The sequence below is a fragment of the Archocentrus centrarchus genome, chromosome 11 (assembly GCF_007364275.1).
Source record: "Archocentrus centrarchus isolate MPI-CPG fArcCen1 chromosome 11, fArcCen1, whole genome shotgun sequence".
In the NCBI taxonomy this organism is placed as follows: Eukaryota; Metazoa; Chordata; class Actinopteri; order Cichliformes; family Cichlidae; genus Archocentrus; species Archocentrus centrarchus.
In genome coordinates, this window is record NC_044356.1 from 8,293,585 (window position 1) to 8,317,497 (window position 23,913).

General features: G+C 42.5%; 2 protein-coding genes across 4 annotated transcripts; both read left to right on the forward strand.

Moving 5' to 3' along the window:
- Nucleotides 1-503: 503 nt before the first annotated feature.
- On the forward strand, nucleotides 504-12,684 carry LOC115788587 (probable C-mannosyltransferase DPY19L4). The gene is made up of 19 exons (XM_030741683.1): nucleotides 504-857; nucleotides 957-1,100; nucleotides 2,807-2,931; nucleotides 3,028-3,118; nucleotides 3,456-3,577; nucleotides 5,027-5,172; nucleotides 6,961-7,084; nucleotides 7,182-7,316; nucleotides 7,595-7,726; nucleotides 7,898-7,999; nucleotides 8,094-8,167; nucleotides 8,294-8,452; nucleotides 8,612-8,731; nucleotides 8,818-8,938; nucleotides 9,195-9,251; nucleotides 9,335-9,417; nucleotides 10,271-10,403; nucleotides 10,596-10,754; nucleotides 11,138-12,684. The coding sequence occupies exons 1-19, from the start codon at nucleotides 767-769 to the stop codon at nucleotides 11,300-11,302; spliced, it is 2,283 nt and encodes a 760-aa protein (XP_030597543.1). The 5' UTR covers nucleotides 504-766; the 3' UTR covers nucleotides 11,303-12,684.
- A 1,228-nt stretch (nucleotides 12,685-13,912) lies between these two features.
- On the forward strand, nucleotides 13,913-23,528 carry ints8 (integrator complex subunit 8). 3 transcript variants are annotated; one of them, XM_030741680.1, is made up of 28 exons: nucleotides 13,913-14,061; nucleotides 15,306-15,452; nucleotides 15,522-15,696; nucleotides 15,856-15,996; nucleotides 16,302-16,373; nucleotides 16,870-16,921; nucleotides 17,025-17,204; nucleotides 17,313-17,420; nucleotides 17,536-17,688; nucleotides 17,818-17,918; nucleotides 18,229-18,370; nucleotides 18,470-18,540; nucleotides 18,637-18,812; nucleotides 18,916-19,046; nucleotides 19,386-19,496; nucleotides 19,617-19,821; nucleotides 20,189-20,310; nucleotides 20,637-20,821; nucleotides 20,901-20,934; nucleotides 21,054-21,113; nucleotides 21,217-21,278; nucleotides 21,777-21,895; nucleotides 22,037-22,140; nucleotides 22,217-22,267; nucleotides 22,552-22,625; nucleotides 22,698-22,762; nucleotides 22,912-22,955; nucleotides 23,326-23,442. In XM_030741680.1, exons 2-28 carry the CDS (start codon nucleotides 15,320-15,322, stop codon nucleotides 23,440-23,442), a joined length of 2,988 nt encoding a protein of 995 aa, XP_030597540.1. In that variant the 5' UTR covers nucleotides 13,913-14,061; nucleotides 15,306-15,319. The 3 variants fall into 3 exon arrangements, with proteins under 3 accessions (XP_030597540.1, XP_030597541.1, XP_030597542.1); XM_030741681.1 differs by lacking the exon at nucleotides 13,913-14,061 and adding an exon at nucleotides 14,295-14,340; XM_030741682.1 differs by lacking the exon at nucleotides 13,913-14,061 and having other exon boundaries at nucleotides 15,320-15,452; nucleotides 23,326-23,528.
- Nucleotides 23,529-23,913: the final 385 nt, after the last annotated feature.

The following is a 23,913-nucleotide window of genomic DNA, read 5'->3' on the forward strand; positions in this document are numbered from 1 at the left end:
TAAACAGAAACAGTAATTGCAAGACAATTATATTGGGTCTGCAACAAATACTAAAACCTGTGATTACATAATGTATTGCCAATGGCTAATAAAAGGAGAAAAAACTACTATTCAACAGCAGGCCATAATTTTCTAATTATGGTCTCACTACACAACTTTTAACCTTTGTCATTTATCTAGTTGCTATCATTTTTTTGGTTATTTTAAACCTTAATTAATAAACATGCAAATACAAATAAACGAGGCACAAATGATTAAAAAACATTTTGACAAAAGTTGACCATTTAAAAAATATAAACAGTAAATAATAGACAAACTAAAAACATGAATCATTTTTTAATTAAGGTAAACGTTATTTATAATAAAAAAAAAAATATATATATATATATATATATTTTTTTTTTTTTTGCTTTGGCGGTTGGTTGGGACCTAGTTTTTTTAAATTAGAAATTTCCATTGAGATTGGTCTGAACTCTTCTTCGCTGCTTTCTGTGGTCATCTGGAACTTCCGCCCGGCAGCAGCGCTAACTTCAGTCCTCCACACAGACAACACCAAACTAAACTCTGCCGCTGTGCCGCTGCTGTTCTGCGAGGCCGTGCAGCAGAAGATCAGAGGGACGTTTGTAGCCTGACATCTGCTGAGTTCACCTCAAAGTGAAGAATTTATCTGATCAGTTTGATCTTAGGTTAGCTAACTGCTCGTTAGCTAGCATGCTGCTTTCTCAACACACCAGACAAGTCCTCCTGGTTTAATTCTTTTCTAGTCATGACTGAGTTAAGATGCCGGAAATCGGAGACTTTGGAAGGAGATAATGACGAGGAAGAGAGACAAAAGGAGCCAGAGCAGCAGACCAAACGTAAGTTGAGCTAACTGAGCCTCAGGTGTAGCTGTCAGTGGTGAAGCAGCAGATTTCTGCGTGGATGCTGTGATGATAACCGGGCTCTGTCTGCTCCAGCACCAGATGTGGATGAGGTGAGTGGGTCCAGCGGTGGAGCCGGTGACAGCTCGCAGCAGAAAGATGAAGGTGAAGTTAAAGGTGGTCAGCATGAACAGGAGAAACCAAACGGAGCCCAGTCATGTGTCAAAACCAAGAGATTATGTAAGTGTATTTCTCACATACCTGCTGAGTGGCTTTAAAAACAACTTCATGTTGCACATTAAAGGGAACTTATTATGGTTTCTTGATGGTGTGTATTCTTGATTATGTACCTATGTGTAAGTTATCTCTGAGTTGAAAGCTTCAGTCTGCTGTAGATGCTCTGTTTCAGACAGTTTTTCCTACTTGTGGCTCTCTATGATGTCAGTAAGATCGTCTCAGGTGCGGAAGTTCCACCCACCTGCCGTTCAGACCCTCTGTGTTTGCAAGGTTCGGTCAGTCAGGTGGAGGGAAGGGAGCATGTGACTCATGCAAAGCTATTCGAGTTTAGTACAAGAGTAAAAATAATAGCCCCTCCCTTTAATGACAGTGTTTTCATGTGATTCAAACACATCCAGAGAGTATGGGGATGCCTTCAAGAGAAAAAATACACTTGGTGCCCTGAGCTCAACATACTGAGATAGACAAAACATAAGTGAACCAATGGCATACTCACACTGGGAGACTCAATGCCCAAGTGTGTTTGACCCTCAAGTCCAGTTTGGTTGACTAGTGTGATCACTGTGTGATGTCCCTCCTCTTAGAGGTCTCCTATAGCCAGACTTTTACAGTTACTGGAATAATCAGAATATTTTATTATTCCCAAGGGGGAGTTGTTTTGTTGTAGACTGTTGACTCTAGATTAAAAAATAAGTAAAACTAAGGCACTCACAGTGCAATTTCAAATTCAAATTAAATATTCCAAAGTTAAAACAGTACTATGTACAATATATACAAGACATTACAAGTGAAACGGCGTCATAAGGAGGAGTTATAAAGTTTGATGGTCACAGGTAGGAATGATTTCAGGGCAAGGCCTACCTCTTGTATTTTAGTTGTATTTGGGCACAGAACACTAATCGCACCCCAGCCCTGAAAGTCACATGGTTTGGGGAAATAACAAACCAGTGAGGACAGTCCCCCGTAAATAAGCCATAAAATTCATTAACCTCACTTTGCTCTGCAAGAGAGTTTTCCAAAAATGCTTCTGCAATTCAGGGAGGCAGAGAGAATGATGAGAGAAGAGCTGCGATGCTGAGATAATCTGAAGCATGCCGGGGCCTGAAACATTCAGGGAAGTGTGAGCGCAGGCCAGAGGGAGGGTGGGGAGGGGGTCTGTGCTCAGGTGTGGCACCTGTGGCTAGTCTGAATACACCCTAAGAAAACTTGTTTCAGAGGTTAGACCCTATGGGGGAATCATTTAAAATGCTGCTGTCCTGCAGTGCTGTTGGAAATAACCATCTGTCACTTCCTGTAAGCACTGAACTCGTAGTTTGAGTATTTTTTCATACTTGCAGCATTTTCTACATGCTGCACCTGTACTGTCAAATTTTAAACATGTTTTGTTTTGTTTTTTGCCTATTTGCATGTGTTGCAGTGTATAGCTCTCCATCAAATGTGCAGTGTCTCTGAGTGCACTTTGGTGGGAGGTGTAATGTTATTTTTTGCCACATTGAACCACAGTGGGTTGATATCCACATATATATTTTTTCCAGGTTTCTTGGTTTGCCTTTATTTCTACAAGTTTCCCCATTAGATTAAATTCTAAATTAACTCTAAAGACAAAATTTAGAGGATCCGAGAGTCAAAAATGTCTCATGTCACCTTTAGACCTACAAAAGCTTTACACTGATGGTGCTGTGTTTGCTGTTAATGTTTCTGCTCCTCAGCTGTTTTTTTACAGCGTCTGGTGCGGGTGTTCTTTGGCTGTCTGGCAGCCGTTGCGTGTGGCATGCTGTATGCAGTGTATCTGTCTACATATCATGACAGGAAGTTCTGGTTTTCAACTCGACAGGTGGGTGACTCTGTTTTTTATCTGCCACCTTCCTTTTTATCTTCACCTTATCGCTCTGTTATAACAGCTCTCAAATTTACTTTGTGTACTTCTCAGGAGCTGGAGCGTGAGATCACTTTCCAGGGAGGCAGCGGGCTCTATTATTACTACTACAAACGCATGTTAGCAGCCCCGTCCTTTGAGAGAGGTACAAGCACACTCCCTGCTTCTCGTGAAGGACTTAGACTCTGTTAGAGCAGATATGCACAATTCACACTTTGGTGCAGCCCCTCAGTCCATCCACTGTCTTTATTTTAAGTATTTTAGCCCACTTTAAGGCAGAGCTGTGTGCCTGAAATTAACATATTTGGAAAATCTTCTCTCTTTGACATAACACAGCTCCATAAATTCAGCCTGAGCCTGAGCCCAAACATTATAACTGAACACAACAGAAAATAACTAAAAGCATATTAAAGAAATACCAGGCGATGACTTTAATCTCCCTCCTTCCTTATCACTCACCTCTGTTGTTATGTGTTTTGCAGGGTTTTATGAGCTGGTGGTAGATAACAGGACGGTTTCAGGTCAGAGCATCAACGCAGTCGAACGTTTGTCTCTTTATCCCGAGCTCATCACAAGCTTGATATACAGAGTCACGGGCAGCCAGGTGAGCATTTATTTAATCAGATTTTAAATTTCCTGCAACATCTTCTGTGTGTGCATGTCAAACAGAATAAAGCATGAAACTGCTGCGATCCCCTCCATAATTCCAGCCTCATTTTCGGAGGCTCTGCAGACCGAGGGTCGTCTCTTTCAGTAAGCGAGGTTCGTCAAAGAGTCTTAAATGTTGATGGATAATTTATCATAATTGGTATGCTGCCAATGGGTTTCTGAGCAGATCTGTCAGATTGTACTCCTCTTATTCAGATATTTGGCTTTAATCTGTCAAACAAAAATACTAAAGGAAAGATACTGAAGATGTGTTTGTGATGCTGCTGTTCCAGTTATATTACCGGTTATATTACTGGTTTGTACCTTTTAATAGTAAAACTAACTACTGTATTGTCGTGTCAAAAATTTAAACTGAAGATCAAATTTATCCTCTAAACTAAACTCAAATTATTAGTACTGCAAAAGTTTCAAATTTCAGAAAATAGTTTATTGAAGAGCAATTTCAATAAATCCAAAGGTTTGACAAAAATCACCAAAAATAGACAAACGTGTCTCCAGGGGGGGTCGATGCTGTAGACTGGTGGGCCGCGAAGAACTGACAGAAATTGTGGGACAGAAATAATTCAGACCCACAGACGCCGATATTTCACTACGTGTCAAAACATTCCCCTTTTGATATACCTTTTGATATTCAGTCCAATGAACCTGGGTGCTAATTGTTCTTGGATGGCGTCCACTCATAGCATTGCACTCCAGCATAGCACACACACACACACACACACACACGAATCACCTCACTAGTGCAGATACTCGAGCACATGTGGGTCGCCTATGCTCTGAACACAGAGGCTAAAATAAATTTTCCTATGGTGCTAACCTTTTATAATATTCCTGTATTTTTAGTGTTTATTATAAATTTCTAATAACTTTGAATACTCCAGTGTTAATTACTTTCCAGTGTTTACTATAACTGAGGCATAATCCTCGTTCAGTAAACACCGATTAACTAAAAGGACATAAGATGATTGTTTTTACTCAGCATTTCTTAAGAGCCAAGTTATTAAACTAATTGTGGGAACTGTGTTACTCAGTGCTGTCTCAGCCTAAAACTTCCACTAGTCAAAGTTCAGTGTAATTTATGCTTCATTAAGCCTCAGCGCAGTGTTACAGATTATTAACCTACGCCTGCTGAGCTGTTTTCATGGGTAATTTTGGCGTTAAGTTTCGGCCTCAGGGCTTCTGCAGCAGTAAACCTTGCTGCTCCAGCTCTGTTTTCATGGACATCATTACAGTGCAGTAATTAGAAGTGGAAAATTACAATGCAAATAAAAAATATCAGCACATATAAATATAGTCTGGGGTCATAAGTGACTGCACTCTGTCACTTTAAGGCTCTTTGTTTTGTTCCGCTCTTTGAACTCCTCCCTCTCCTCTGATGAAACAGGACTTTGTGGAACCGATCTACTTCTACATTGGAGCGGTTTTCGGCCTGCAGGCGGTCTGTGTCACTGCCCTCTTCGTGTGCAGCTGGGTGATGAGTGGCACCTGGGTGGCCGGCATGTTGGCTGTGGCCTGGTATGTGATCAACAGGTGAGATGAACAAACTTTTCCTAAAGCTTAAAGTTTCTTTGCGTGTCCATTCAAGTTCTTCATTCCAATAAAACCTTTCTGTGACTAATGCTATCAACCCCAGGAACAGCTGGAAGAGGTGTCCTGGGTGTGCCTCCTCCCAGTGGGACATACCCAGAACGCCTCACCCATGAGGCGTCCAGGAATTTAGAAGTCAGTGTGAAATTTTAGGCCCCTTTTTGTGTTATCAAAATTGCTAAGACCATATTGCAGCAGCCCTGTAGTCTTCTACAGCCAGCTTATCGTAGCCTTTCAGCATCGAAACTTTGTAGCAGGTTGACTGAATCAGTGGTTTGGTTTGAAAACGTATTTACATAAATCAGCTTTTTCTTAACGACAACAAGTAGAAGCTATTTATCTTGGACACACCCTTTAATTTTAAAAATGTTTTAAACCAGCACTTGGTGTTTTATACCAATGTATGTTTGTATGCATGCGTGTACCCCAAGTTGGGATATATAGATTTAGTTTTGATATGTTGATATACAATTACAATTAGTAACTTTTAACTGGCCACATCGAGGCTGCGGGATGTTTGTAGTTCGTGTTATATGGCAGGCTAGACCCTCCCATTACGATTGACACCTCATTCGGCCAATCATGTAACTGACTGCACCAAATCACCTGACAAAGCTACGTGACGCCTTCTGGTTATTATTGGCTCCCTGAAACCCATTTCTTTTTTTTCTTTTTTTTTAAACTTTATTTTTAAAGGTTTTTGCAAGTCTTAAAAGTACAGAAAAAGAACACTTAGACCCCTATTAACAAAACATCTAGAGCATCCTGTAAAAACAGAGGCAACTGAAATAAACATTCAAATGAAGGAGAGGTAATTACGGTGTTTATACAGTTGGTGACAAGTTCAAGTATGTATTCCATTTCTTCCAGTATTTTTTATATTTATCAGCAGCAAGCCTCAATGAAAAAGTCAGTCTCTCCATTTCCTGGATTTCCTTGATTATTTCCTTCCAGTCCAGAAGTAATGGTGGTTCCACGTCTAGCCACTTGCGGGTTATGGCTTTCTTTGCCCCTGCTAGTAGTATTAATAGAAGATATCTATCTGATTTCCTCAGTCCTTGGGGTAGATTACATAGGTAGATCATGGTGAAATCTTTGTTTAGGTTTAAGTCCATCATAGAGTTGATTTCCTTTATCACCTCTGACCAATAGGGTGTGATCTTAGTACAGTCCCAAAAGATATGGAAATGTCCTGCTGACTTGTTTCCTCTAACACATAGCCTTTTCAGGGTCTTTGCATTGCTTACTCTTAATGTTTGGGGTAACAAAAACACGTACCAAGTTCTTCCAAGAAAATTCCCTCCACTGACCTGAGCTTGATGTGTGAGTGACAGCGTTACATATATTAGGCCAGTCTTCATCGGTTATTGTTATCTGGGCTTCTTTTTCCCATTTAACTTTAATATATGTTGTGTTAGTTTTCCTTCCTGATTGGAGACATGAATATAATCTGGAAATCGGTTTCTTAGGTGGTCTTCCGTTACACGAATCTAGAAGGATCTTGACTAAACCTGTGTCCTCCTCTTCTGAAAACTTTATATTTTTATTGTAATGATGCCTTAACTGGAGGTATCTGTAAAAGTGAAACCCATTTCTTAACACGATTGGCCGAATAGGTGTCAATCAAAATGGGAGGGTCTAGCCTGCCATATAAAACGCACTAAATGAGTCTGTTTTTTCAGGTGATTTTGGTGCTGCCTGTTAACTGAATCTTCTTCTTTTCTCCCGCAGACCAGATACAACCAAAGTGGATCATGCTATTCCTCTGCGGGACAACTGGGCTCTGCCTTATTTCTCCTGTCAGGTCGCAGCTTTGACTGGATTCCTGAGAAACAACATCAGCTCTGCCACTGAGGTGAGGCTCCCATCCTGCTTTTTAAATGAAACAATGCTGGAATGTGTGCTAGCCAGTTGGAGCGTTGCATTAAATGATGAACTCTCTTTCTCTGTAGATGTTTTGCTATCTTACCATGAGTGCCACCACTTTCACCTTCCTCCTGGTCTGGGAACACAGTCACTACGTGCTCTTCATCCAGGGCCTCTGTCTGTTCCTACTTGACTCTTTTGACCTGGTGCCCCCACGTAAGGTAACACAGTCCTGGCACCAAGTTTCCATTTACTGTTCCTATTTTATTACTTTAAGTAAATAAGTTTGCATTGGTTACATATTTATTAAGACTTGTTGTGGGTTTAAGACAAATTTTATCCAGTTACCAAAATGTAAAAAGCACTTAAATCCTGCCAGCTGTTCAGATATAACAGAGTTTGAGTGATTTTAAGACCAGAGCTGACTGTGTCACCTGTGTCTATCCTCTCTCATTGGCTCTCTCCTTCTTCTTCATCCCTCCATTTCTTGGGTGAGCAGATGGCTGACATTCACAAGGTGTACCTCAGCTCCTTGTTCCTGGCCTACCTGTTCCAGTTTCAGAACGCAGCCCTGCTCAGCTCGCCTCTGCTCAGCCTCCTCATTGGCTCAGTTCTGGCGAGGTACTTGCAGGTAGCGTTAACCTCCCCCTCCCGGCACAGCTCAGTCATGACATCAGATAAACTCTGTAAAGTTAAAGTGATTTTTAGTTTACAGCTTTTCAAATGGGAGCAATTTCTGTACCTCTGTATTTGAGGGTCTGACTGCAGAGTAGCATCAGTAACATTTGTATTTGTCCTCCAGCAAAGGATGAAGATGGGTCCTCTTGTGGCAAGAGTGATGAAGCTCTTCCTCCATTTCTACCTGGTCTTCACCTCTGGGATCACCTTCAGTTATCTGGTCAAGGTAAATCACGTGGAGGAGCTCACCTGTGTAACATTCAGCGGTTGTTACTTACTCATTGGGTTGAAACCAGTGTTTTTTTTTCCCCCATTAACAGAAACTCATTCCTGTGAATGAGAGTGACTTCATATTGAAGTTCCTTGAAGTAAAATTTGGACTCAACACAACAACGTGAGTTATGTTTCCTGGTTTTGAGCAGTAACCATGTTAGTGAGCACTAACGGGCGCGTGTTGGTGTTTCTGATTGAATCTAAAACACTCACAAAATTATCTTATTTTTTTTTTTTCCTCTGTCAGCGACTTTGTCCCCAACTTCCTCTTGTGCCAGGAAAGTTTCCAAACGCCCGGTCAGGACTTATTTCTACGACTGACGCAGGCCTCGGTCCTTCCCTTCTACTTCCTCGTGCTCACTGTCTGCCTGCTGTCAGCCTTACAGGCAATCTACAGAAGACTCAGGTGAGACGCTTGTGCTGTGTTTTTACTTTGAAATGTGTTTGCCCAATAACACAGTGACATTTGCTGGTTTGCTGCGAATGGGCCTCTTTTAGTGGTTGCAGTAAACATGCATCATGTTTCTACTTTTGCCTGAAAGCTTGGTGTGTGTTTCCCTTTCAGTGGTCAGCCAGTGCACAAAACCTACAGCCTCGAGAACGGACGAATAGGAGAGCAGCCCGAGGTCGTCTATCATGTTTTCCACACGATGTTTTTTGGAGGCCTTGCTCTGCTCTTTGACGGGTGGGTTGAATCTTTTATTTATTTTTATGGTTTATTTATTCGTCTTTGGCTCGACGTTTCACCGCCGGTGTTCTTCTGTCGTGCAGGATGAAGTATTTCTGGACGCCGTACGTCTGCATGTTCACAGCATTCGGTGTGTGTTCTCCTGACCTCTGGATGACGGTGTTTAAGTGGCTCAAGCTGAAGTCCATCCACCCTGTAGTATTGGTTAGTATGTTTGCTTTTCTCCATGAGAAACTAACCCAAATGTCTTTAAACTGAGGTTTCCCTTAAATACACTCAGAAAGTGATGTTTAAGTATTAACTAATGAAACCTTGATGCTAAGAGTCCAAAAGATTTGCATGTTATCTCTAAATTATCATTTCAACAATGACTCAGTAAAATCCCCTTCCTTGTAAAGATGAACGTGGACTGATCCACACAGTTGCTCACGCTGGATTCCTGTTTCCTTTTTCCCTCCAGTCTCTGATTCTGAGCACGGCTGTTCCCACGATCATCGGCTTCAGTCTGTGGAGAGAGGTGAGGCTTTCAGACCCTTTTCCTGTGGATCTCTTTATGTTAGACACACTTTATAATCTCCTCTCTCGCTCCCATGGTTGCAGTACTGCCCTCGTGTCTTAGCGGAGTTATCAGAACTGCAGGAGTTCTATGACCCAGACACAGTGGAGCTGATGAGCTGGATCAGGTGGGTCATTAGAGCTTTCTGTGTTTATAAAGATGTTTAAGTTTTTGTCAGTGGGAGGATATTGTTGTCATACCGTCTGTCAGGTTTTACCTTTCCTGTCTATAGATTTCAAAACCACCAGGAGCCGAGTCATGAAATTTGGCATACGTGTTCTTTACCCTTCAAACATGTGCAGCGTGATGTTCATGTTCCTGGATGTTTAGTGCTCTTTGTACACTTTGGCTGTGTTTGAAGTGGAGCGTAAACAACATGGAGGATTTCAGGCTGCTGGTGCTATAATAATATATGCTAATTATATGCAGCCTCTTCCTCATGCCTGATCATATTGTGCTGTGTGATTGGCTATACCTACTTGATCATTATTGACGGAAATAGAGAAAGTGGGGATTCCCCATATCTGTCAGCTGACCCCGGTCCCTGAACAGCTGGCAGCAGCTGATAGTGAGAAGCTTCCAGGTAAAGATCCAGTCTGTTTATAGGAGCATCAGTTCTGGGCTGCAGCCTGATTGATTAGCCTGTGATGCTGACTTCTGATTGGCTGAGCATCGTCTAACATGTTGGTCAGGGATGACTCATGCCAATAAATAGTACAGACTGAGACTCATCATTGTGTAATATTAAAGCCATACCTGCTGCTCAGCAGTATTGCTCAAATGTAGACAACATGGTTGCCATATTTTGCATGGTTGCCTTATAATTATAGTGATATATAATTTATACATCTGCTGAAGGGTGTCTGTTATGAAATGAGGCTGTTATGTTACTCAGACTATTTTATATTTTCATTAATTGTGGGAGGACATCCCCATCTTGTTAATCACGGCATCAAATGTTATTTTTCTTCTTTTTCTAGGTCCCAGGCTCCGGTGGCAGCCGTGTTTGCAGGCAGTCCACAGCTGCTGGGAGCCGTGAAGCTGTGTTCGGGTTCAGCTGTAACTAGTTTACCTCTTTATTCAGACGTCGACCTGCTGAAGAGGACCGAAGACGTGAGTTAGATGAGTCTGATCAGGATGCCCGAGCTTCACTTTTTATCAAACTGTGTTTATCAAGTTGTATGATTTACACGCTGGGTACTCCCATGGCTTTTTAAGTCTTTGCTGCAGTCTGAATTATTGGACAGAGAGCGGTGCTGCACGCGTTTCTGAGTTTACCTCCTCCTATTTCCTCTCCTTTTCTAGACGTACCAGGTGTACGCCATGAGATCTGCAGAGGACATCTACAAGCTCCTGACCGCTCAAAAAACAAACTACGTGATCATCGAAGAGTCGATTTGTAATGAGCTCACTCTTAATAAGGGCTGCAGGATCAAAGACCTGCTCGACATCTCCAACGGACACGTGAGTGACAACATGAGGCCGTCCCACAGTCCTTAAAGTGTCCTTATTTTCTGTCATATATATGCTGTTACAGTAGTGGCTGTTCAAATCAAGTGTGGGGAAAGTTTTTAATAGCGAGGTCAGCATTTAAAAGTAATTCCTGCAAGCCAAATAAATTAAAGCCTTGGTTTCTTACAGTTTACACAGTTTTGAGTGGCTATAACTAATACGGTCATCTTAGGTTCACATCCCTGGCTTAATATTATTCTGCCACTACTTTGGTCGTTCATCATCATCTTTCATTTATCATGTAGCTGTTTAATAATTGCAGAATATTTTGCAAACACTACAAAAAGTTTCTATTCTTTGAAATTTCATGATCGGGGATGTTTTGTCTCTTTCAGGTCGTCTACGACAAAGGAGAGATTTACTCCTTCTCCAAATACGGACGATTCTGTCACGAGATAAAGATGAACTACTCGCCCTACACAAACTATTTCACCCGAGTCTTCTGGAACCGCTCATACCACGTCTACAAAGTGAACTCCGTCATCTCCTTTCAGTATTGAGGGGCCGCCGCAGCTCCTCCGGGGTTTCACATCGTGTCCACAGATCAGCGCGCCGGGCTGGAAAAAAACTCTGATCGTCCCGGTGTGTCGGCGGGAGAGCTGCACATTCAAACAAAGCAAGGGTCAGCTGATCACACTGCATCAGCCAAACAACATGTGTGTTATTAATCACTGTACTGTAGTTTTATAAGCCATGTGTTACTGTGATGGGTTTAATGAAGGTGGAGAGCGATGCTCACTTTGTGCAGAAGCCAAGAGTCACAGAGATTAGTGCAGGTGTTTATCTGGAAGCAGCCAGGGGCGTAATCCTGTCCTCTGATTGGCCCTTTGGTGGAACCGTCTTGACAAACATTGATTGACTAGCCATCATATTTCACACACACATCGCTAATTGCTGGCATTAGCATTTAGCTCACAGCACAGCTCGACGGAGGATCCAGTGCAACTGTGAGTCATTTTTTTGGGGGGGGGGGGGGGCTTTGGACACAACAGTTATTTTGATTTTTGTCTGAAATGGTTTGTTATTTCTGTTCATGTGTTATAATCATGCCGGTCGTGTCTTCTGCCTAAATTCTGGAGTTCATGTGTTAAACTGACATAGTTTGATAAATTTGTTTTGATTGAAATAAAATATTTTGATTTTTTTGATGATTGAGCTCATAATCATAATCAGCCAAAAAGTAAAAAATAAATAAACGTGCTTTATAGAAGGATAACACATAAGTCAGAACAGTTTATTATCTGGACAATAATTTTATGGTTACCAAAAAATAGTGAGAAGCACACGTGCGCTCTTGTCTTTGTTTGCTCATGAAATACTCATGTTGTGTGTGCGTGCATGAGTGTGTGTGCGTGTGCATCGTTCTTTGAGGGGTTGTGTTGTTGCTGCTTTTACATCAGAGGCGTCTCTGGCCTGTTTGCTGCTCGTTGTGTGATCTGACCTGTTAAATGGAGGTGGAGGAGCGGTTCAGAGGCGTGCCATCAGTTTGCATTTGTTACTGCTGCCTGAAATCTGCTACTGAAAATCACTGATATCTGAAGTACACTCAAAATATGCTTATGTCTGAACTCTCTGACTGGTCTTATTGTGTTCTGCTTTGTTTCATTTCTTTGATATGAGGCGTCTGTATTCATGGTTTATATAAAAGGACTTGACTGAATTATTGAGGAACTGCAGAAAATTCTGCAGCTCTAAATTGATTTCATACCTTAAAGGTAGTGGAGGCTGGAGGTGGCTGCTCCCATATCTTTACTCATCACCTGTGAGACTCATCATTTCCTGTCTGTCAGCTGTTTAAGTATTTGGTGGTGCTCTCGGTGAGCAGCCGTCTCTCTGCAGGAAGGCCGTGTGGTGAATAACTGATGGAAATTAAAAGTGTGTGTCAGGTGAATAACACTGATCCCTTCTTCTGTGTTTTTTTTTTTTTCTACATTGTCTGGTGTTTACTTTCTAATCTGATGTCAGTAAGAAGTTTCCTATCCTCAGTACATTTAGTACATACAGTACTGTGCAAAAGTCTTGAACCAGTGCTCATTTATTTGTATTTTGGCTCTTAAGGTGCCAGATTTTCTTGTACGTTTTCTTGTAAGGCTTTCTGGAGGTATTTCAAAGATTTTCTTTGAATGTTGGCTGCTTTTCCACTAATTTTCAGGCCAGTCCTTGTACCTGACCTCTGACCTTTCTCAGAGGAATGTTTTTGTTTGTTAAGCCACTTAACACTGACCTGTGAATTGGGCAAGCACAAAAAGATGTATGGTTAGCTTTTTAAATAATATGCAGTGCCATCTGGAAAGAATCTGAGAACAGCTTCATTTTTCAGCATGACAATGATGCCAAACACACTGCCAATGCAGTGAAAACGTACATGGATAGAGCCCAGACCTCAATGCTATTGAAGCAGTGTGGGATCATCTTGACAGAGAATGGGGTGAGTCAAGACATTTGCAAAGCGCTCTACTTTTACTCAGATGCAGCACAGAAATTGTACTTTCAAAATTAAACAAAAATTTTAATTATTCTACACAAAACCTTTAAAGAGCTTATAAGTGAATAAAATAGTGAAATTGAATTAAACTAAAAAAAAAATGTTATGTTTTGAGATTTTCCAGCAATAATTTTATTTAAAAAAAAAAAGGGTTTTACTGTGTCAGTTAATTAAAAACTGTTTCAGCCTCATTTTCATTGTCATTAATTAGCTTGACTCCCGTAGGCATAATGCTGCATTCATGACCTATCGGTAGAATGGGGAAAACGACAATTTTAATATCATCCTGTGCCCAAGCTCTCTTTTTATTCCGTAGTAATGTAAAGTGGTTAGCTTGTTCCCCAACCTCACTATAAACTCTATAAACTGCCCAGATTTGCACATTTTTGAGTTATGCATGTTAACTACTTGGTTATCAAGTGAAACTAAATGCCCGCAAACTTTAAAATGAGTGACTTATGTTTATTGCATAGATATTGATGATTTTTTTAACTTTTAAAGTCTGTCAGCCGTTCTGTACAATTTAATGTCTGTAGAAATAACTAGCCTGACCCTAAAATTTCGGACGACCCTAAACAACGGGACCCGAACGCGGCATATATGCGCAGCCATGGCGCTCTGTGCGTCTCCTTGGCGACTAAGCGGAACCGGAATTACGGAGGAGCGATGGCGAAGCGTACAATGAATTAGTGTAGCTGTTCCAGCTCCTAATTCTGACATTTTGGTGCACATTTGGTTCTCCTGTCCTCTGGAGGATCACCGTGGCCCGTTAAGGTAAGACAGTTTGTCCCTACGTGTGCGGGGCAAGCGCTAAACTCTACATGCTAGCTGGAACATTAGCCAAAACTGCTGGTTCCAAGCACAACAGAGAACAGGGAGGTGGGTGCGTTTGGTTTATGTATAACGGCAGCCCGAATCCACGTTGTTGCGCATACATTGTTGTAGTTCCGGTGGATACAGTTGATATCCCCGCCCAGTTGGGACGACCCATAAATTAGATTAAAACCCTCTAGACAACGACTGAAAATGTTAGTGCGTTAGCTGCTCTGACAGGTAAAGCTTTATAACCTATATGAAAACTAAATGTCTTATTTTGAAACAATGAATATTTTTACCCAGAAAATATAAAATACATGTTTTTAAATGTGAGATTATATTTGTGTTTTTATCACAAGATGAAATGTAGCATTACATGATTACTGTACTTAATTTAAAGCAGTGGAAAGTAGTTCAATCAAAGGCAATTTTTTTAAGGTTCAGCTTTACAAATACAGTCATCCCTAATCCCCTGATTCAGCAGAAGCTCCTTCAGCAGCATCAGTTTGAAATAATGGATTTCTGTAAGAAGTTTTCAGTTTCTCACATTGTTGTGGAGGATTATTGACTCTCTCTTCTTTCATTGCTTCAATTTATTGAGGTTGTGGGCGTTTGTTTATACACAGCCAAGGTCCCACTACAGCAGTTCAGTCAGGTTGAGGTCTGGATTTTGACTGATCCACTGCAGCACCTCAATTCTTTTCTTTTTCAGGTGTTCTGTTGTAGATTTCCTGACGTGCATGGGATCCTTTTCCTGTCGTACGGCTCAATTTAGGCAGGCTTTATCTGTCAGACAGAAGGCCTCACATTTGACTCTAGAATGCTTTGAGTTCATGGTTGACTCAGTGGCTGCAAAGTATCCAGGTCCCGAATCATCACCCCTCCACCACCGTGCTTGACAGTTGGAATGAGGTGTTTGTAGGTGCATTAATATTTGATTTTAATCATTTGGTTTAAAGCTAATATTTTTTTTCAGACCTGACTGAACTCCCCTAGAGTTACTGTTAACCTTAAGGTCACCAGTTTATACGGCATCAGTCCTCAACTGATCTAGTGTCTTAAAATGATGCAAATACATCTGAGATTCAGGGTTTCATTCCATGACATTTATACTGACAAAGAACCTCAATCAAGAAATCTAATTTCCTTCTTTACCTTGAGATCAATTCAAAATAAAGCTAATGTCCATACCTGCATCACAGCCCACTAGACGAGGATGAGCGCAGAAGCAGCAGACCGGGTGGCTGCTGTGACCAGCAGTCGGCCCAGCACGCCTCTCCAGACTTCCTGGTTTGAGTTTCTCCTTGATGGCAGCCTGCTGGAGAAGCACCTGCAGAAATCATACCCAGGTTTGGTCATGACTTCAACTTTGATTACGCAGATTTGTAATGGTTTATTGATAACGATTGTTTTTGCAGACCCGGCACCAGTGCAGCTGATCATCCAGTTCCTGGAGCAGGCGTCCAAGCCGTCGGTGAACGAGCAGAATCAGGTGCAGCCTCCGGCCGACAACCGCAGGAACCGCACGTTGAAGCTGCTGGCACTGAAAGTAGCTGCTCACATGAAGTGGGATCTGGATGTAATTGAGAAAGGGTGAGTCAGTGTGTTAAAGAAGGACATCTGCCATTTTCAGAGGAGAATCAACTCTGGATAACTCGGTTTCTTCATGAAAAAGCCAAGCTGAATATATCTCAGTATATGTTTTAACAAATTCATATTACGTTATTACCTACTGTTCTTCCTGCTCGGCAGATTGACCATTCCTGTGTTAAATATGCTGCTGAATGAACTCCTGTGTGTGAGCAAAGTGCCGCCAGGGGTGAAACACGTGGACCTGGACCTCTCCACTCTCCCTCCAACCACCGCCATGGCTGTAATCATCTACAACCGCTGGTGAGTGAGACGACGCTCTGAGGCCACCTGAAAGCAGTAAACCTGTAAAACAGATGTTTCTTTTTCTTTGTGTCAAAGTCACAAACTGTGACTATAGATTGAATCTCTTATTAATTTGGAAGTTTTGATCTTATTGTTATTCAATCTTCTGGCTTGCAAACAAAAAAAAAATCTAAACATCCATCTAAATATCTAAAATTTTAACGTATACACACTGATATGGAATCATGCTTATTTTCTTGCTTTATTGTACAGGTAGACATTGTAACCATTCCTTTGTCTCATTTGTCTTTTGCCTTTTGAAGGGCCATCAGAACAATCGTGCTGAGCAGCTTCCCAGAGAAACAAACCAAACCTGGACCCCACCAGATGAACATGTAACTGCTTCCTCTTCCTCCCTGTTACCACTTAGGGTTCAGCAACACTCATGTTTTTGTTTTAAAATGTGTGTTATGTTACGATCTCGCCTGCCCTCCACTCTGCTGCTGTGATGGAGCTTCAGGACCTCTAAAACATAGAAGCACTGCTGGCCCTGCTTTAGTTTTAAAACTCTGGGGTGCCCACATTCAGATCGGACCTAATCAGTCACAAAATATGAACCCAAAACCTCAAAGCTAAGCTCACAGACCTTTGTGATTTCATCTGTTTTTGTGTGGGTACTCCTCGGCTTCCTCTGATGTGGATACCTGATCGACGATGCTCCCTGCACAGCTACAATATGTTGCTGTATTTGTATTTCCTCCACCATCATGGCTTGTGTTACTTTCAGTAGCAGTTCCAGTTGTTGGTCCAGCTGTCATGTAATGTGTGTGCCAGCATAGGCAGAGATTATTGGTGAACCTGTGCTAAAGTGCTCACTGTGCCTTCGTTTAGGTTAAATATTGTGCAGCAGGAGAAAGAAATGACTGAAAACATCCTTACTGTGGTGAGAACATATTTTGTGATCCATACACTAATTGTCATTATTATATTAATGATAATAATTAAGTAAATAACAGATAAACTTCATTTTAACATCCCCGCTTCAGCTGAAGGAGCAGTCGGCCGATTCCATCAGTGTCCTGGAGGGAGCTGTGCGACTGAAGAAGGACTTCTACGTTCACACCATAAGGACTCTGGACCTGCTGGCTGCCGACACCGCCGCCAACGGAGAGACGGAGTCCTCGACAGCGGGACTTTGCATCAGCGCAGATGAGTTGCACTGCCAGGTTGGTGGCGTGTACAGCTTTGTCTCTCTAGGACTCATTTTTGGAGCTTCGTTCTGAATAAAGAAGATTTTTCCCGAGAACAATGGAAGTACTTTTTTTGTGTTTCAGGTGCATTATGATTTGGGAGGCATTTTCTTCCATCAAGGCTGCACAGATCAGCCGGTCTATGAGAAGGCCCGGGACCACTTCAGGCAAACAAAGGAACTTCTAAAGAAGGTAACCATACTTGAGCACAATGTTGTGATTTAACTGCATCAGGATGGCAAAACCTGCTGACCTGCTGTTTCAGTAACGGCAGTTTACCTTTCAGTTACTTCTTTCTGTCTTTTAGCTGGACTCCACTGTTCATGTTCACCTGGATGAGAAGCGCCTGGCTGGATACTGGAACGCCTGCAGAGCTTTGACTGGAGACTGTGACCCCTCTGACCCCCAGACGACACCCTACGACCAGATTAACAGCCTGATCCGGGCGCACAACTACCTGGTCAGAACAAACACATGAGAGACATTTAACTTCTATATTCTTACGAGTGTTGTGGCTCAGACAGAAGGAGGTTTAGGTCGTGAATATTGGGTAAAAATGGTTAATAAATTCCACTACGATTCTCTGCAGGCCGTCATCGAAGCCTTCATCAAAGACAACGTGTCCCGCAGCTTGCCAAGCCACTTCAGACGGTCTGTTCTCAGGGAGTTCTTGTACCAAGTCCAACAAGGGTGAGGAACAACAAAATCAAAACACTCAGCTCGCTGGTGAAGCTCTGCAGGTGTAATTTGCGCTGACTAAACCAGCGAGTGCAGTTCTGGTCTGTTCGTGAGTCTTTCTCTCAGTCTGCTTGTGAAAATACAGTTTCTGGAATGTTTGTGGACCATTTTACAACCCACAAACATTCACCTGTAAACCAAAAGGAGAACAAAGTACAGCCAACAGCTGGAATCTGTTAACATATGAATGTACGAGTCAGTAGTTTTGTTATAAAGTCACGTAAAAGCATGTTGTGTTGAGTAACGTGCTGTCTCTCTGCAGGGAATCGGGCCTGGATGAGGTGTGTCACAAACTGTGCGTCTGCAACGCCGTCCGAGACGCTCTGGAAGGAGAGGTCCTCAGCATGCGCTTTCAGCAGCTGCTCCTTAAACCCAGCAAACAAGTGGTGGACTTTATTTTAGAGGTAATAGAGTTACAGTTAAATTTCATGCAGTAAAAGTTGTTTTCGGGTTTGGGGTTCAAAGCCATCGCAGATTAGAGTCAGACTTTCTTTTTCCTGCAGGTGTGCACACGTTCGCTGGAAAAAGACCGTCCGTCTGAGGCGTCCAGGAGAAACATGGCTAATTTCCTGAGGTGAGCGACACGCAGCAGAGTCAGAGTCACTGGGGCTGGCGCAGAGAATGATAATCATGAGCCGTTTGTCTTCCTTCTAAACTTCTTATGGTGCAGGACTCTGTGTGAAAGCTTGGAGGACCTGTCTCTGGTGTTTGTAGTGTCATCCCATAAGCTCTTCATGGAGCTGCTGAAGGAGGAGGAGAGGAAGCTCCTGGTGGAGCAGATGAGGAAGAGGTCGGCCACGATCAACCTCAGCGCCAAACCTCTGCCGTCCTTCTACGACATTCCAGGTACGCAGCCGAGACTTCCCCTGCATACGCTGCTGCTTCTCCACACGAAAGGTTCCCAGCAATGAGACACTCACGCATCACTTTTTGGTCCGTTCCTTCACAGCTTCAGCTAGTGTGAACATCGGTCAGCTGGAGCAGCAGCTCATCCTTTCCCTGGAGCCGCGCAGGATCAGACAGATCCTCATCGAACTGCACGGCATGGCCGAACGGCCGTTCTGGAGGGTCAACAGCAAGGTCAGCGACATGAGCTCAACATTAATGTGTTCAAGATATCTGTGATTAAATATATCGGTTATTACATTTCCCTTGATGGCCACAATGAGGGGTCTGTCACAAGAATCACTCGTCCTACATTATGGGTCAGATTTTATTGAAAGTCGCACACAGTGATCACCTGATGGGACCTGAATGAGACAGTTTCCCGCCTGTGTCCATCTCCATCCATCCTCCAAGTAACTTATACTATAAACTTGTCTGGTCTTCATCACTACATTTATGTGTTCAGTGTAAGATGTGCGATATAGTAAAAACGATCACGTGAATTAACATACCACTTCCTGTTTGTGTGCGCAGTGGGAGGTTCCTCCAGACTACATCAATGTGATCCTCGGCATTAAAGACAACCTGACCAAGGATCTGGTCTATATCCTCATGGCCAAAGGACTCCACTGCATATCCATAAAGGTCTGAGCCATTATCCGTGCTCGGGGGGCCCGAGATAATAATTACACTTAATAACTATACTTTGAAATCATTATTGAGTATAATTTTAACTGTTTAACACCTGGAACGTTTTTTTCTCAGGACTTCGCCCACGCACGGCAGCTTTTCTCAGCCTGCCTGGAGCTCGTCACCGAGTTTTCCCCGAAGCTGAGGCAGGTTATGCTGAACGAGATCCTGCTGCTGGAGGTCCGCGCGCACGAGACGATGGCGGCCGAGGGCAGCAAGGAGCGGCCGCCCCCTGACCTGGTCAGCAGGGTCAGAGGTTACCTGGAGATGAGGATTCACGGTGAGTTGATGGAAACACGGTGGAGTCGTGTAGTGCCAGTAAGGATACGTCTGTGACAGGAGACAGGACAGATTTTTATATAATGGAATAAAAATCTCTCAAGAGTAGACTTTGACTATAGCTCATATCCAATCAGTGGTCAGACTGAGCTCCATTAACTGCAGACTACAGTAGTAAACTGACAGCCTGAAGGATTTAATAGTTACGTGTCTACAAGAGTGCCTCACTGTGAGTTTTTCTTGCAGTGGAAAAATGATTTAAAGCGATTTCAGTCACCGACATGAAGCAGCATAAACAGCTTATGGTCCATGTGATATGCCATCAGTTCTGGAGGTGCAGTAAAGGGTTTCCTGGTCTTTGTCTTCAGATCTGCCTCTGCGTCAGGTGGTGGGAGAGGAGTGCGTCGCCTTCATGCTGAACTGGAGGGAGAACGACTACCTGACTCTGCAGGTGCCACCGTCTCTGGTCATGAACAACCCGTACATCAAGGTAACGAGTCTGTGCTTTATTTTAACTACCAAACATGCAGTTTCCTCTTGGCAGAAGCTCCAATGATGCGAATCTTCTCTCCAGTATTTCTGACAGCTTGTTTTGAGCAGCTTTCAAGAGAGAAATGTCAGAAACACCGACCAGCCACACAACACAGTTCTGACATTTGTGCATCATTTTATTTGTATTCTTTCATGATTAATTTTCCCATATTTAGATACACGGCGTTCTGCGGGTTCACACAAACTGTGGGGGCGGTCTGGGATTTATTGACCAGATATTTAGTCGTTTTCTTTCATTAAATTTGTCCCGTTTTCTCCCGATAGCTCGGTCAGCTCCTCGCATCCACCTGCAAAGAGCTTCCAGGTCCTAAAGAAAGCCGACGCACCGCCAAGGAGCTTTGGGATGTGGTGGTTCAGATCTGCAGCATCTCCATCCAACACAAGAGGAACAGTGATGGCCGAGTGGGCCTCATTAAACAGAGGGAGTCCTCCATGGGCATCCTGCACCGGTATGCCACAGACCGCACTGAAGATGTGACTGTTTAAGATTCCTGTAAACTCACACTGTTCTCTTTGTGACCCGTGTAGGAGCAAATTCATCACGTTCATCAAGAAAATTAGAGTAAGTATAGACAAATACCAACTTAAAGACACTGTGGAAGTATTAAAAATGTTTTAACTGTTTTTTTAATTTGTGATATATATATATATATTTTTTTTTTTTAATCTAATTTCTTTCAGGAGCCACTGGTGCTGACGACTTTGATCTCACTGTTTGTGAGACTCCACAGCATCGTGCGGGTACGTCTGAATCTGAGCCTGAAAACTGGAGGATTTCAGCTCTGCTTTAGTTTCTGTCTGCACCTTCAACCTCGTTTTTTGTTTTTTTTTTTCCCCCCTTCAGGACGACATCGTAAATGAAGTTACTGCAGAGCACCTCTCCATCTGGCCGTCTTCGCTTCCAAAGTAAGAACTACTTTTCCAGTTGCTGTTTTTTCACTCGGGCCAGTTTGGCCTGCTTTCGCTGTGCCGACAGTTTCTGCTGCGTGGGTCTCCTTTCCTGTCCTCAACACCTAAACTGCTCAAAGCTGAGAGAAATGTTTTGTCAAGTCTGACTCAGAATAATCCTTATTTGACTTAGACTCAGGCTCCTCGGTTCATCCTCTTCTTTTAAGTCAGCTTTCATCTGCTTGGCTAGCCTTTGCAAACAGAAGGTTTGACATTAGGGGTGTTTCCTCACTGACATCACACACCGTGAAGAGTAGCTGAAATGAAAGCCTGAGTTTTTGACTCACTTATGCATACATCGACCTCATTATTTGAATCATTGGTCGTGTTTAATGAGCATCAATCACTGCCAGTGTTTATGCGACCGACCGTAAGGAAGTCATAATTAGGTCCACTTTAAGAACACACACACACTGCAGGAAAAGCCCTAAATGTTGCGATCTGTGTGTCGAGCAGCATACAGGCGGTGGATGTAGAAGCCGTGGCTGTGACGGTCAAAGAGTTGGTGTCCTACGCCCTCACTCTAAACCCCAATAATCAATCGTGGCTCATCACGCAGGCCGACATCTACTTTGGTAAGGAGCGCCAGCACATCGACCCTTTTTCATTATTCAGTGAAACTTAAAATGCTTGGAAGCGACTGAATATACTTTAAGGTGTTTTCAGACAACCACCCACAGCCTGAACAGCACTTCTCTCTCTCTCTCTCGCCGTAGTGACCAATCAGTACTCTGCAGCGCTGAACCTTTACCTGCAGGCTGGAGCTGTGTGCTCAGACTTCTTCACCAAAGCCGTCCCCCCCGACTTTTACACTGACCAGGTAAAACACAGGCTAACACCAGAGCGCTCCACAGAGACAAAACTCCCCTAACAGCCACACTTCTGTTATATTTCAGGTTCTGAAGAGGATGATTAAATGCTGTTCAATGCTCAACTGCCACACACAGGTCAGAGGTCAAACTGCTTGTTTGGGAAGTTGAATTAAAATTACCTGCTGGGAAATAGCTTATTTATAGGGAAGCACTTAAATAAATTTTGCCCCAGGGAAAATGGACGTAAATAAAAGCAAGCTCCACCTCACACTGAACATTTAGCAGAACAGGATCGATGAGTGACAGGCCCTGATACAGAATAATTCATTTATTGATATGATGCAATGCTTTGCTTCATGTATCCGTGCGTCCCTGCTGGTAAAGCTGACTGTAGATGTCTCAACATTGATTCTCCTCAGGTTGCCATTCTGTGCCAGTTTCTGAGAGAAGTCGACTACATGACGGCGTTCAAAGCTCTTCAAGAGCAGAACAGGTACGGGCCTGCAGGACACGCCACACACAACCCAGACACATTCTTAATACACGATATCGTCTCACATTACAGTCATGACGCCATGGACTCGTTCTACGACTACATCTGGGACGTCACCATCCTGGAATATCTCACACGTATCCTTCATGTAAAAGATGAGCTGAAATAAAGGCAATCAGAGTCACTGGTCATAAAGCAGATCATCCTCCATGTAGATTTTTCATAATTTGTCACATTTCTTTTCAAGGCATGTGATCAGTGTTTGGTTTCCTGATCAGGTGTTCAGATATTCACCACAAACGGGGCGAGACTGAGAAGAGACAAATAGCGGTAAGTCTTTAAACCCCCCCACAGCTGATACCGTCAGACCACAATCTCAAACTGATTTTATGACTTCTCTGTGGTACAATATAAAAGAGTGACAGCAGGAAGAGACCAAACAGCTGATCGACGACTAGAGAACATGATATGAGAAATTTGGCGACTCGTAGCAAAGACCGGTCAACAAATTTAAAAATCTTACAGGGGGTGTTTAGGTTGTGTAAAGCCTGTTAATGCAAAGAAAGCTTAGCTATATTTAACTTTATAGTACAGCTTCAGATTTTAGGTAAAAATGTGTTTGGAAGTAACTAACAGAACCTGTATGATAATGTCCTTTTTCCCCTTCAATAATAAAACTAATGTCATCTCAACTTCTCAGATAAAAGCGATCGGACAGACAGAGCTGAACACCAGTAATCCAGAGGAAGTGCTGCAGCTGGCTGCACAGAAGAGGAAGAAGAGATTCCTGCAGGCCATGGCCAAACTGTACTTCTAGTAAACACATGAAGCAGTGTTAGACTTCAGAGTGGGAATAGACATTTTATTTTGTGGTATACAGTTCATTTGTATTCTTTTCATAATTTGCAATAAACTTATAAAAACAAAAACACCCTGAGTTAAATCACATCTGGATGAAGGTCAGCAGAGATGACCTGAAGAGGAACGACCTGAGTCAGTTTTTATATTTAAAAAAAAAAAAAAAAAAAAAAAGCTCACTCTGGTACATTTATTTTAAAATGTTTTTGTTTAAAAAGCTGAGCTGTAGCATATTTTACATTTAAACTACTTCAGGGTCAGAATAAAAAGGGGAGAAGTTTTAAAAAAAAAAAAAAAAAATCCACCTTATAATTTCGTAGTTCTCCTTCAGGTTACAAACTTACACTTTTCTAAAAGAAAACTTAAAAGCTTAAAAAAAAAAAAAAAAAAAAAAAAAAAAAAAAAAAAAAAAAAAAGCCACAGTTACAGT